At 62.5% G+C, this 12,771-nt stretch overlaps 1 protein-coding gene across 1 annotated transcript; it reads right to left on the bottom strand.

The window, feature by feature from the left end:
- Positions 1-3,279: 3,279 nt before the first annotated feature.
- On the bottom strand, positions 3,280-11,978 carry NTRK1 (neurotrophic receptor tyrosine kinase 1). The gene is made up of 17 exons (XM_033082838.2): positions 11,365-11,978; positions 9,603-9,677; positions 9,364-9,435; positions 8,843-8,911; positions 8,409-8,563; positions 8,148-8,296; positions 7,874-8,000; positions 7,464-7,793; positions 7,230-7,247; positions 7,023-7,081; positions 6,660-6,762; positions 6,150-6,296; positions 5,934-6,064; positions 5,694-5,866; positions 4,501-4,741; positions 3,955-4,113; positions 3,280-3,868 (listed from the first exon to the last, which is right to left on the bottom strand). Exons 1-17 carry the CDS (start codon positions 11,976-11,978, stop codon positions 3,683-3,685), a joined length of 2,808 nt encoding a protein of 935 aa, XP_032938729.2. The 3' UTR covers positions 3,280-3,682.
- Between the last annotated feature and the right edge of the window lie 793 nt (positions 11,979-12,771).

Below are 12,771 nucleotides of genomic sequence, written 5' to 3'. Positions count from 1 at the left end.
GAATAGCGGGGGGGTGAGGACAGGGAGGAGGATGGTGATGGGGTGGAGATAGAAACGAGAATGGGATGAAGATCAAGATGAGGATGGGAATGGGATGGAGATGGGGATGGGGACAGGGACTAGGATGGTGATGACGTGGAGATGAGGATGAGGATGGGGATGAGGATGGGCATGCAGATGGGGTCAATTACAGTGATGGGGATCAATGAAGATGAGGATGGGCATGCAGACGGGGTTAGTTACAGTGCTGGGGATGGGATGAAGATGAGCATGGGCATGCAGATGGGGTCAGTTACAGTGCTGGGGATGGGGTGATCCCCACTCACCCACAGTGTACATGCCTGATGAGTGGGAGGTGCCCCAGGAGAAGATCACAGTGATGCAGGAGCTGGGACAGGGCTCCTTTGGGATGGTGTATGAGGGGGTGGTGCTGGGGCTGGTCACAGAACAACAGCTGCTGGCAGCAGAGCAGAGCCCAGGGCTGGTGCCCAACATCTTGGGCACAGCATTGTTCCTGCATCGCAGCATCCTGGGCACACATCATCCCTGCATCCCAACATTCCAGGCACAGCATCCCTACATCCTGGGATTCCAGAAAGACATCCTCCCTGCATCCCAGGCACTCATCATTCCTGCATCCCCAAATCTCAGGTACCCTTCCCCCCCACATCCTGGGCACACAGTGTCCCTGCATCCTGGGCACACAGGATCCCCACATCTCAGGATCCTGGGCATATGCCAGGACGACAGGCATGAGTCACCCCTGCATCCCAGACACCCCAGCCCTACACTGCAGGATCCCTGGCCATGTGTTCCCCTGCATCCCAGGATCTCTGGCCATAAATCACCCCCATATCTCCAGATTCTCAGCCATGCACCACCTCTGCATCCCTGGATCCAGACCATATACCACAATTATATCCCGGACTCCTGACCATATCCTCTCATCCCGATATCCCCGTGCCACCACGTGTTCCCCCGAACCCGGGACCCCCGGCCAGGCACCTCAGCACCACGAGCCCCCTTGCCCGGCTGCCCCCCACCCCCAGCACACATTAGCGGCCTCCGCGGTTCCCGAGGCGCCGTTAATTGCTCTGCTCGTTACAGGAACAGCTCTAATCACTCACAACGATTTTCACATCCCAGGGAGACCCAGCTGCCCGCCCCCCTCCCCGTTCCTCTCCCCGGGTCTCCATTAGGATCAAGCCCACCCGCAGCTGGGGCTCCGCTGTGGCCACCAAAAACGGCGCTTCCCGGAGCAGGGGAGGGCATCGGGACCGTGGGGGCTGCGGTGTCCCGGTATAGGAAAGGATATTGGAGATGGGACAGGCTGGGGACATCCGGAGCTGAGGATCCGGAGGAGAAGTGACCCTCCCCTGCAATGCTTTTTAAGGTGTCCCCAGGGCGGTGGGGAAATATTGCTCGGGGACCCTCCAGTGGTACTTCAGTGCTGAGATGCCTTTGCAGCCCCCCCGGGACCCTTGGAGTCAGAGAGGATGGAGACCCCCAAGTGCACTTTGGTGTGGCTGAGGCTGTGCAGGGCTGCTCTCTCTCAATGCCAGGATCCAGCTGTATTCCCCTAAACACCCACCCCATCAGGAGAGGAGCCCCAAACACACGGCTGATGCTCTTAGCGGGGATCTGAGGGTCCCCTCAGGAACTTCTGGGAGGGAGTGGGACCCTCTGAAGAGCAGCCCCAACCCTGCCATGGTGGGAACGGGTGGCACAGCCGGGATGGAGCCCGCGGGGCGGGATGTGGCTGGGGAGCACCAGCAGCTGTGTTGGCTGCACGAAGCAGAATCGGGTTCGGGACCCCCCAGCCCTGCTGAACCCGGGTGAGCAGGGCCAGGCCCCGGTGCCGCTGGGGCGGCAGCTCCGCCAGGGAGCGGAGCCGTTAATTACCTCATTGCCAGAGTCCATTACCGCTCCCCCCGGAGCTCTGAAATGGAGAAACTTCGGCAGCAGGCAGGGGGGCAGAAAATCGATCGCGGGGTGAACCTTAACTCTTCCCTGACCACGCTAAGGGGGAAACTGAGGCACAGCCACGCCCACGAGGGAAATTGAGGCATTGCCACCCCATGAAGGAATCTGAGGCACAGATGCAGGGAAGCCCACCCTGTTTGGAGAGGGGGTGTCACCACTACACGTGGTCTCTTTTGGGGCACTGCTCTGCGGCAATCTCCAGCGTGGAGCTGGAAAAGCTCAAGGTTGTAATCTAGTTCCTTCCTCAAATTAGATAAAAGGGAAAAAGGCCATAAATCAGCTTGGGCAGCGATTAGAGACCCCAAGGAAGCAGGTGGGGGGCTCTGCCAGCCAGGCTGAGCTCCAGCAGAGCCGGACCCTGCCCATGCCAGCTCCTCATTTTCTAGGGAGAACCCTCGGCAACGATCCAGGGCCAGCCAGAGGAGCCTGACACCACTGCAGGGTTTTGGGATGGATTACAGCCTGGGAGCTGCAGGGTGCTGGCAATGGCTCCCATTTCCTCCAGCTGTCATGCCACATCCAGCCCCTGGGCACAGCCAGGTGTGGTGCCAGCCCCAAGCCCCTCAGCACCTGCTGCAGACCCCCTGACTCTTCCCAGCTTGTGGTGTGCCTCAGTTTCCCCTGTGACCCCACTTTCCTCCTGCTTATCTTGGGTCACAGGGGGTAACAAAGGAGCTGCCAGGGCTCTGCCTGTGCTGCTTAATTATCCAGATGAAATCAATTCAGCTCCATTATGGTCAAATCCAGGTCTCAACCATTACCAAGGCGGCTGGAGAGCCTGAGGAAGGATGATGGAGTGGATGCTACAGGGCATGTGATAACCCCCTGGTTCCGATGAGAGGACACAGAGAAGGGGGAATGTCACTCTTTTGGGGGGATGGGTGTTGGCTTTGTGCTGCAAAGTCCCATCCTCCACCTGGAGCCCTTGGAGGAGACTCAGGCTCCCCAGGTCAGGGTGTGGCACAAGAATCCCGGAGCGCTGACCAAGGTGGTCCTCATGGCACAGCCAAAAACATCCCCCAGCGGGGCTGGGGATGAGGTCACCATCCCTGCACCAGGCCCTGGTCCCTGGGTACAAAACACAGCCTCTCAGGCGTGTGTGGGTGCCTGCACCCCAGGTTCCTGGGCACACATTATCCCCACATCCTGGGATCCCTGGGACAGCACCTTCCCTCCAGCTCCTCTCCCCCACACAGGGCAGCTTCCCTGATGTGAAAAGCCTTTCTTTCTCCCCAAAATCCCCCAATCCCAGCTGACACCCTGGAGCACACAGGGGCCAGTGCGGGGGAGACACAGTTTATTATTGACTGGTTTTGCTGCAGAGTGGGCGAGCATGGGGCATCCCAACTCCCCCAGGAGAGCTGAGCCCTACCCAGCTCCTGCACTGGCACAGACCCTGTGCTGGGGTCTCCCAGCTCTGCCCCCCTGAGCCAACCCACATCAGCCAAGAGCCTCCATCCTGGCACAGTGGGAATGCCAGAGAGCAGGGCCACAACCTGGGGACCACAGCCCTGGGAGTCCTCCAGCCCAGCCCTCCAGCTCCCCCGGGAGTGGGCTGGCATTTAGCACTATAAATAAGGTTTCAGGCTTCTCCTGCCTTGGGGCATCAGTCCAGGGCTGTGTGGGGCAAAGCCATGGCCCTGAGCAGCAGGGCGGGCAGGGGAACAGCAAGGAGCAGAGGGTGGGTGGGGGTCCCCACTCAGCCCAGGATGTCCAGGTACACAGGGGGTGTCTTGACGAGGGCCTGGAGGCGGTTGTGGATCTCCTTGATGGGCTGGCGCTGCTGGGGCTCCCGGTGCCAGCAGCTCTGCATGATGGCATAGACCTCGGAGGGACACGTGCGGGGCCGCTCCAGCTCCCGCCCCTGAGTGATGCATTCGATGGCCTGCAGGAACAGGGATGGAGATGGGATCCCCCACTCTGGGTACCCCTGGGGGGCCTGTTCCCATCCTGCTTTCCCCCCTTGCTCACCTCAGTGTTGGAGAGCTGGTACCAGGGCTGCTTCCCGTAGGTGAAGATCTCCCAGAGCACCACGCCGAAGCTCCAGATATCGCTCTCGGTGGTGAATTTACGATACAGGATGCTCTCGGGAGGCATCCAGCGGATGGGCAGCATGGTCCTGCCCCCCACCTGCCCACAGCAGGGCTGTCAGCATGGCAGGGACGCTCCTGTTTCCCTTCCCCCATCCCTGGCTCCACTATTGAGGCCCCAGGTTAGATGTAAGGAAGACAATTTTTACTCTGAGGGTGGTGATGCCCTGGCACATGTTGCCCAGAGAAGCTGTGGCTGCCCCATCCCTGGAGATACTCAAGGTCAGGATTTGGAGCAAACAACCTGTTCTATTGGAAAGCGTCCCTGCAGGTTGAGCTGGATGGTTTCCAAACATCCTTTCCAACCCAGCTCATTCTGTGGTTAAACATGGATGGAGAAGGGGTGGGAGGCAGCAGCCACGAGGGAAAATTGAGTGTGGGCTCCCAGCCCATCACAGAGAAAGAGAGGAGAGAGGGAACAGCTCACCCGGTAGTAGTCAGTGCTGTAGATGTCCCGGGACATGCCGAAATCCCCGATCTTCACCACCAGGTCATGGCCCACCAGGCAGTTGCGGGTGGCCAAGTCCCGGTGGACGAAGTGGAGGGAGGCGAGGTAGACCATGCCCGAGGCGATCTGTGTGGCGATGTGCAGCATGTGGCCCAGTGCCAGTGGCCCTCTGGGCTGGCCCGGACCCTGCTCCAGGATCTTGGCATCTGGGCCGTGGGACCTGCGGGGCAGAGGGGCTGCTTGGAGTGCAAGACGTGTGTGGGAGAGGGTGGGCAGGGACAGGGGAAAGGGGTAAATCTAGAGAAGGGTTTACACGTGGGGAAAGGTGCTCATGTGTGTCTGCACAGACACCAGGCATGGGCAAGAACTTGTGTTCACACACAACAGAGAAGGATGTGCACATGTGCATGCACATGGGGAAAGAATATGCACACACACATCCTACCCTGGCACGCAGGCACACAAGGGAAAGGCATGGTGTGTCAGGGAAGGGAGTGAACACACATCTGCACACATGTTCACATGCATGTGTGCACACAGGGGAAGAGCTGTGTGCATGTGAGGCAGGGTTACACGCTCACAGGGGAGAGGTGTGTGCACACCTGTGCATGCACACAGGGGAGGGCACACACGCAGGGGCACACACAGGGGCTGTCCCACCATGAAAGGCAGCGTGTCAGGGTGGAAGGCAGCGTGTCAGGCAGGAAGGCAGCGGGTCAGGGCGGGTGTGAAAGCAGCAGCGTGTGTGAAGTGGGGCGTGCGAGCCCGGCCGGGGGCCAGCACGGCTCCGGCCGCCTGCAGCCCCTCGGTGCCTTTGATGCCGAGCGTGGCTGACAGCCCGGCCAGGGCGGCCGCGGCCGGGGGCTGGGGGAGCTCTGCTCGGCAGAACCATTAATGCCAACTCCCATAACAATAATCATAAAAGCCACGTCTCAGAGCTCCTCGCGCGGCCACTAAAGCGATGCCTCTGGCAGCCCCCCCCGTCTAGCAGCAATACCTGGGGGGGCAATCGAAAAGTCTCTGCTTATTCCAGCTGATGGCCAATCTCTCTCTATTTAAGCCTCTCAGACAGCTAATCTAATCAATATTGCAAGGAGGGCTGCATTAGCAGGGAGCAGGCTGGCTGCGCTGATGGAGCAGCAGATGGGGGGCTCCTGTCCCCGCCATCCCACCTGAGGAAGCGGTTGAGGTCGCCATGTTTCATGTACTCGAAGACCATGATGAGGGGCTCGCCCTCGGTGCAGACACCGTAGAACTTGACGATGTGCTCGTGCTGCAGCACCGTCAGCAGCTCGGCTTCGCGTTGGAAATCCAAACGGGCGCTTTCCGTCACCTCCTTCAGCGCCTGCCGGGACACGGCATCAGTGACACCCCCACAGACCCCCTCATCCCCCATGGTATCCCCTCCTCACCTTCACAGCCACCAGCATCTTCTCCTGCTCCGGGAGGAGGTTGTAGCACTCGGCCAAGAAAACCTTCCCGAAGGCGCCCTCGCCCAGCTCCCACTTCAGCACGATGTCCCGCCGCTGCACGTGGTGCACACCTGGGGGGACCCCCGCCCATCAGTGTCCCCCGGCTCGGGTATGAGCACGGGGGGATGCTCGGGGACCACAGACCCCAACCCTTACAGGCATTGCAGAAATACTGGGGGTTCTCGATGAAGTTGCTCTTCAGCCCCTCCAGTTTGCTCTCAGCCGAGGAAAGGGGGCTGCTGCCCAGGTTCATGAAGTGCAGGGACATGGCCAGGTCATCCTCTTGGGCCAGCACCGCTGAGCCTTGTGGGGACAAGGACAAGGCCATCAGGGGGTCCCCCAGCCCCCCCCAGCCTGTGCAGCCAGTGCCAGGCTCTGCCGAGCAACCCCCTGCTCGTCCTGCCCCTGGGGGCCAGGCAGCCCGATCAAAACCATTTAGAGGCTGAATCCATTCCAGGAGTGAATTAGCAGCTGCTGCCCAGGCTCCCGGGGGAGCCAGCACCTCTCCACGGGTGTCCCCCCACCCTCAGTCCCCACCCACAGCCCCTCTTCCCACACCTGTGACCCAACCCAGGTGCCCACACCCCGGCGGCCCCGGGGAGGTGGGGACTGGGCTGTCCCCGTGTCACAGCACCAATATTGAGTCACCAGGCTGGGGGGACTCACGGTTAATGCCGAACTTGGACCGGCGCCCGCACTTGTTGAGCAGGATGAGCATGACAGAGAGGGAGAGGCAGGCGAACACAGCCAGAGCCACAGCCACTGAGACCTGGTGGCAGCGAGGACAGGGCTCAGGTCGAGGTCCCACCGGGTCCCTTTTCTCAGCCCGTGGGATGGGAACAAACCCGTGAGATGGTTACAAGCCCCAGGAGACGCCACAGGGAAAACTGAGGCAATGAGACTCTGTCCTTCATCCCTATCACATACCCCCATCCCACTTGGTGCTGGTTTGGCTGCCCCCAGGGATTTGTCCCCCCCTCTTGCAGGTGTCTTGGTCCTCCCACCCCAGACTGCAGAGCATCTCCTCACCCCAAATGTGTGCTCATCAGTTGTCTCCACAGGCCCCTCCAGCGAGCTGTTCCTGGTGCCTGGGGCAGGGAGAAGGTGTAGGGTGAGTGTGGGGTCCCCCTCCCCTGAAGTGGCCCTGGCAAGGACCTGGACACCCCAGGATCTGCCCTGGGGGATGGGTGGAATGCCCAGTTTAGGGAGGCTGGGGCAGCAATCTTGGCCACTCACCCAGTGGAGACAGAGACACTAGGGCAGCCCAAAGGGAAAGAAAGCAGAAACACTCGTTATTACACAGGTTGGAGTACCCCATCCCACCCTCTCTCATCTCTGGGGAAACTGAGGCACACCAGGGCTTGTATAGACAGCAGGCAGAGCTCAGTACAGCCCACTCTGCACACCAGGTGTGGCACAGCTCCTCTGTAAAACAGGGGAGACCCCAGGCAGCCCCCATCTGGCACCTACCAGGGATGGGCTCCTCAGGGCTGAAGCTGAAGGGATTGTCCATGAAGCGGCCCTGGACGCTGCGGGAGGCCGAGCCCAGGGGGTTCTGGACCAGGAGGGTGTAGTTGCCGTTGTTGACGTGGGTGGGACGGTTGAGCTGGAGGCAGCCATGGAGGATGGTGGAGTTGTGCTCATACTCCAGGATGAAGGTGTGGATGTAGGGCCCCTCAACCAGGTCAGTGCCATTGAAGAGCCATTGGATGCTGGGGACGGGGTTGCCATCCACGGAGAAGGGGATGCACCAGGAATGCCGGGGGATGGCTTGGTCTAGCAGCAGGATCACGGGGGGAACTGGGAGAGACAGAGCAGGGTGGGTTCCTCAGCCAGACCCCCAAGCCAGCCCCCACCCCAGCCCCTTCTGTGCTGCTCACAGGTGACGTTCAGCATCACGCTGTCCTCCGCCAGCCCCACCGCGTTCTCTGCCCGGCACGTCAAGTCCTTGTGGTTGAGGTTGGAGGAGATGTTTTTAATCTCCAGCACGATCTCCCAATCTGAGATCTGCAGGAAGTACCAGGCCGGAATGAGCAGATGACACACCCCAAACCTGACCAGCTCCCCCATACCCACCCCACCAGTGAGAGGATGCTGGGGGGGTCAGTGCTGCTGGGAGGGCTCCTGGCCATACCCCTGGAAGTCTGAGCTTGCCTTGGTGACAACGAGCAGCTCGGGTCCCACCTTGGGGGGCACCCACTCTGCAGTGGCCGGTGGGTCGGCACTGATGTGGCAGGTGAGGTTCACACTGTCCCCCTGGCGCAGCACCACCTCGGGGGGCTCGATGTGCACGGTCGGGGGGTCTGCAGGGGCAGGAAGGGTGAGTCACACGTATCCCTGTGTCCCACACTCTCCCCAGCCAAATGGCTCAGGACAGAGAGGGAGCCAACCCAGAGAGGGACCCCAGCCACGTACCACAGCTGTGGAGAACCTGGCTGCCCAGGGGCACCAGCACATCGCCCTCCCAGCAGCTCAGGGACTGGTTCTCCAGTTCGGCCCAGCTGCTGTTCTGCCACAGCTGCAGCCAGCGGAGGCCACAGGAGCAGTTGAAGGGATTTCCCACCAAGATGCTGAGATGACACAGGGAAGAGAACATGGGCTCAAAAAGGCTCCATACCCCACGCATTTGTTTATGTCCCAGCAGTCAGCCATGGCTGCACCTGGATGCCCCCAGCTTTGTGTCACACATGCCCCATGTGCCACCCCTGTCCCTGTCCCCACACCTATGGATGTGAGAGCCACCATCTCCCTGCATCCCCAGCTCTGTCCCTGCCTCTGTGCCACTCGAGGGGGACATCCCCAGCGGGACATACTCTGCACCCACCTCCCCCCTCTCCCTCATCACTCACAGCTCTTGCAGAGGCAGATGTTGGAAGGTTTTCCAGGAAAGGCTTTGCAGTGCATTGAAGGAGAGATTCCTGTTGGGACAAACCCCATCAGCCACCCCTTCCCACTGAAATTCCCATCCACAGAGGGTCTGGCTGTGGCACAGGGCAGCACCGGGGCCACTCCTGTCACACCGTGACCAAGCAAAACCAGCTCTGCCAGGCGTGCCACCACCCTTCACGCAGCTCCCTGCAAAGGGGGAGCCCCGTGCACCCCGGGACAGGGTCCCCCTGCTGTCAGGGACAGCACGAGGCTCCCGGGGGGCTGGCAGCTGCTCGCACTCCCACCCAGATCGATGGTTTCCCACTCAGCAGCACAGCCCCGCCTGGCCCCCCCGGCCAGGCTGATGTGCCCGTGGGCAGCGGGAATCATCGATCCTGCCCGGGCGCGGGGACCGGCCACCCTGCACCGGGGCCAGCGCCCGAGGGCACGGGGGGCTGATCCCCAAACCGGGGGGAGGGAGGTGGGGAAGGGGAGAACTCACACGTGGCTCAGCCTGGGGGTGTCCAGGAAGGCATCGGCAGAGATGTGCTGCAGCCCCGAGCTGGAGATGGTGCTGAAAGGAGGGAAGGGCTGAACACCTGCACTGTGCATCCTGAATCTCCATTCTGGGAGCATCCCCCGTGATTCCTTGCAGTGGGATAGAGCTCTGGAGATCCCCCCTCCACCAGCCCTTCCCTCCCCCCATTTTCCTGTGCAGGGACCCCTCCCCGGGCTGCTCACAGGTTCCTGAGGTCCCGCAGCATCCTGGTGTCAGCCCGGGTCAAGGTCGTCAGCGCCTGCTGGTTCTCAATGATGCTGGAAGGCAAAGGAGGGGGGTCAGGGCAGCAGCCCAGGACCCCTCATGCCTGGGGCTGTTGGCAAAGCGTGGGGCGAATTGAGTGAGAGGGACGCAGCTCTCCCAGTCCCCAGGCTGTGCCCGCAGTACAGCCCACAGCCAGGGCTGGGGACAGGGATGGAGCTGGGCTGACCCACTGTGCCTCAGTTACCCCTGGGATGAGCTGGGAAAACGGGAGGAACGGCAGCAGGGGATCCCGATGGTGCTGAGCCCCTGGTCAGTGCGAGCTGTGTGAGGTCAGGGCTGAGCCACCACTTGGAGTCCGTCGTCTGACCCACAGAATGAGTTTACTGGGTCTCAGCCCCATTCACCCTTTGGGTCCCCACCTTTCGTCGCACCCCATGGTGACAGAGCCACCACTGTCACTGCCCCCTCACCCTTTTCTCCAGGCAGGAGAAGAAGAAAAGCCCCTTTGGGAGCAGGTGCAGGGCTTTTCCCTGCCCCACCCCACAGGTTGCTCCTGTAAACCCCAAATCACAGGGGTTGGGTAATTGGGGTTCAGATCCACACCAAGGGGGTTTTGGTCCCACTGACCCCGGTGGGGATGGGACGAGAGCAGCTGGGGCAGTGGGATGGCTGGGGGGGTCTCGGGGACCACCATCCCCACCACCTCCCACCTCACCCCACCCCACCAGCCAGCGAACAAAGAGCTGGCAGCGCCTGTGGCGCAGCATCCCCTGGCACTTGGGGAAACTGAGGCACGGAGACACCACAGCCAGTCCCCAGCAATGCGGCACAGGCAGGGCTGCGGCAGGGGGAAATCCCAGGAATTGGGGCACTTTGGTATCCTGCAGCATCCCTTCCTCATGGCCCCCCAGCATCCTCCTCATCCCTGCTCGCTTCAGTCCCTGTCTCCCCACCACACATCCTGGAGCAGGGGAAGCAATGGAAACAATTAGATGCCCCAAACCAGCACATTTGGGGTGTGTCCCCCCAGCATGCCACCCCACAGGCCCCAGGGCACAGTGACAGCCCCAACAGGATGGCAACAAGCGGCTCCCCGCACCCCTGCCCTGCCCAGCACGGTATGGGGTGCCCGCTGCATCCTCAGCATTTTGCCGTGGTTGGCATCGCCGCAGGAGGAGGTGAAGAGCTGCCCCCAGCCCCTCGCTTGCTCTCTGGGGGGATGCTGTAGCCCCCCACCCCATCTTCTCAGCCCCCAATGCCTCCCAGCAAGCAGGCGCTGTCCCCACAGCGGTCCCAGCCCATCCTGTGATCCCTGCTCCATCGCTGCTCCAGCCCAGCCCCGCCATCCTGTCCCCGAGCTCATCGCCTCCATCCCCATCACCCCACTGCCCAGTCCCTCAGCTCTGCTGCCCCCAGCCACATCATCTCATCTCCCAGCCACAATCAGCACCAACCCCATCACTCCCGGCCTCCTGGTCCCCAAAATCCGTCACTCCCAACCGCATCATCTCCATCTCCGAGCTCTGTCACCACCAACTCCATCACTGCCCCAGCCCCATCACTGCATCCCTCACCCCGCCACCCCCAGCTCCTCTGCCCGGTCCCTGAGCTCTGTCACCCCCAGCCCCGTTATCTCCATCCCCAGCTCCTCCGTGCTGTCCCATCGCTCCCAGCCCCTCTGCCCGGTGTCTCAGCTCCATCACCCCGACCCCCGGCCACATCGCCCCCGGCCCCACTCACACGTCGGTGAACCTGCCGGTTCCCAGCAGCGGGGCCAGGCTGCCCACGGTGTCGGGCTCCCGGCAGAGCAGGATCCCGGCCCGGGGGCAGCGGCAGGGCCGGGGGCAGGGACCGGCAGCGCCCGGGGCTGGCAGGGACAGGAGCGGGAGCAGCGCGGCCAGGCAGAGCCAGGCGGGCAGCGGCGGCATCGCGGGGCCGGTCCCGGGGCCGGTGCCAGTCCTGGACCCGGTGCCGGTGCCGCTGCTGCTGCCGCCGTCCCTCGCACTTGCCCGGTAGCCCGAGCACGGGGCCGTGCGGGGCTTAAAAGCGATGCAGGGACCGGCCTCCCGGGAGGGGCCGGCGGCTCCCCCCGCCCCGGCACCGCCCCCGCCCCGGCCCGAGACACCCCCGGCCGTGATTCCCGGCACCGGGATGACTCCGAGCCGGGAGAGGGGAATTCCGCACACGGACACTGACCGTGGAGTCCGTCTGTACCCTGTCCCTGCCCTACCTGTATCCTGCCACCACCCTACCTGCACCCTGGCACCCTGCACCTGCACCACCAGCCCCTCCAAGTGGATCCATCCCACCGCTGGAACCCCCAGAATTCCTGGGGCACACCCCTGCACACGCATGTACGCACAGACACACACCCGCTCCAGAACCCGGCTCAGAGCGAGCTGCAGGATGAAGGGACAGGGCTCATAACCATGCCGAGGGTCACCTACAGTCCCCCAGGCTGTCACAGCCCCCCAAATCTCGAGGCACGTTGGGCTCTCCCCGCTCAGGCTCTTCCCCCGTTGTGTTGGGGTGTAGAGATGCTGTAGACAAGGGGACGTTTGGGGGCACAGTGGCCCTGTCCCTGTCACCTCCCACCAGGACCCATCTCGTCCTCCTCCCGCAGGGAAGGACAGGACTGGTTCGCACCCAGTGCCCTCCCCACAGGGTTCCCCATCCCCACCCGGGTGCTGTTTGTCCCCGAGCTTGCTCGGAAGCACGTCGGGGGTGGCTCATCTGTGCACTGAGTCCTGCACGTTCTCAGCCTTCCCCTTCCCCCACGGCTCAGCTCCGGGCTCACCTCCGCTGCCAGCCCCAGCGGCACCCACGGGGCCACGGTTCCTTTGGGGTGGCCTCCCGTGGGGCCCCACTGGACACCCCAGCAGCACCCCCGGCCGAGCGAGACAGTGGCAGCCGCCACATCCTCCTAAATTCCACTGCTTTGACGTTTTTCTCAAGAAACGCCTCCGGTTTGGGCACCGCAGGGCAAAGCCACAGGACGCAGATGGGGCTGGCGGGGTGCGGGGGTGGGAGGCCCTGTGTGCCGCCCCCCCAAGCCAGGCACTGCCACAGATGAGCTTCATCCCCTTTATTCACGCTCAGATTAGACGGTGACACCCTCTCCGTGGACCAGCACGGCCTCGGCACTGG

Source organism: Catharus ustulatus, chromosome 30, assembly GCF_009819885.2.
Source record: "Catharus ustulatus isolate bCatUst1 chromosome 30, bCatUst1.pri.v2, whole genome shotgun sequence".
NCBI classification, from domain to species: Eukaryota; Metazoa; Chordata; class Aves; order Passeriformes; family Turdidae; genus Catharus; species Catharus ustulatus.
This window is presented reverse-complemented; position numbering and strand designations above follow the sequence as displayed.

What these genes read in the sequence shown, in the direction of transcription:
- NTRK1 (XM_033082838.2), bottom strand. Translation starts at nt 11,978, where the DNA reads ATGCGTGTGCAGGGGTGTGCCCCAGGAATTCTGGGGGTTCCAGCGGTG. An exon ending in ACCCCCAGGCTGAGCCACGT is followed by an intron (nt 8,912 to 9,363) that starts GTGAGTTCTCCC and finishes TTGTCCCAACAG; the next exon opens with GAATCTCTCCTTCAATGCAC. An exon ending in AGCTGCTCGTTGTCACCAAG is followed by an intron (nt 8,001 to 8,147) that starts GCAAGCTCAGAC and finishes TACTTCCTGCAG; the next exon opens with ATCTCAGATTGGGAGATCGT.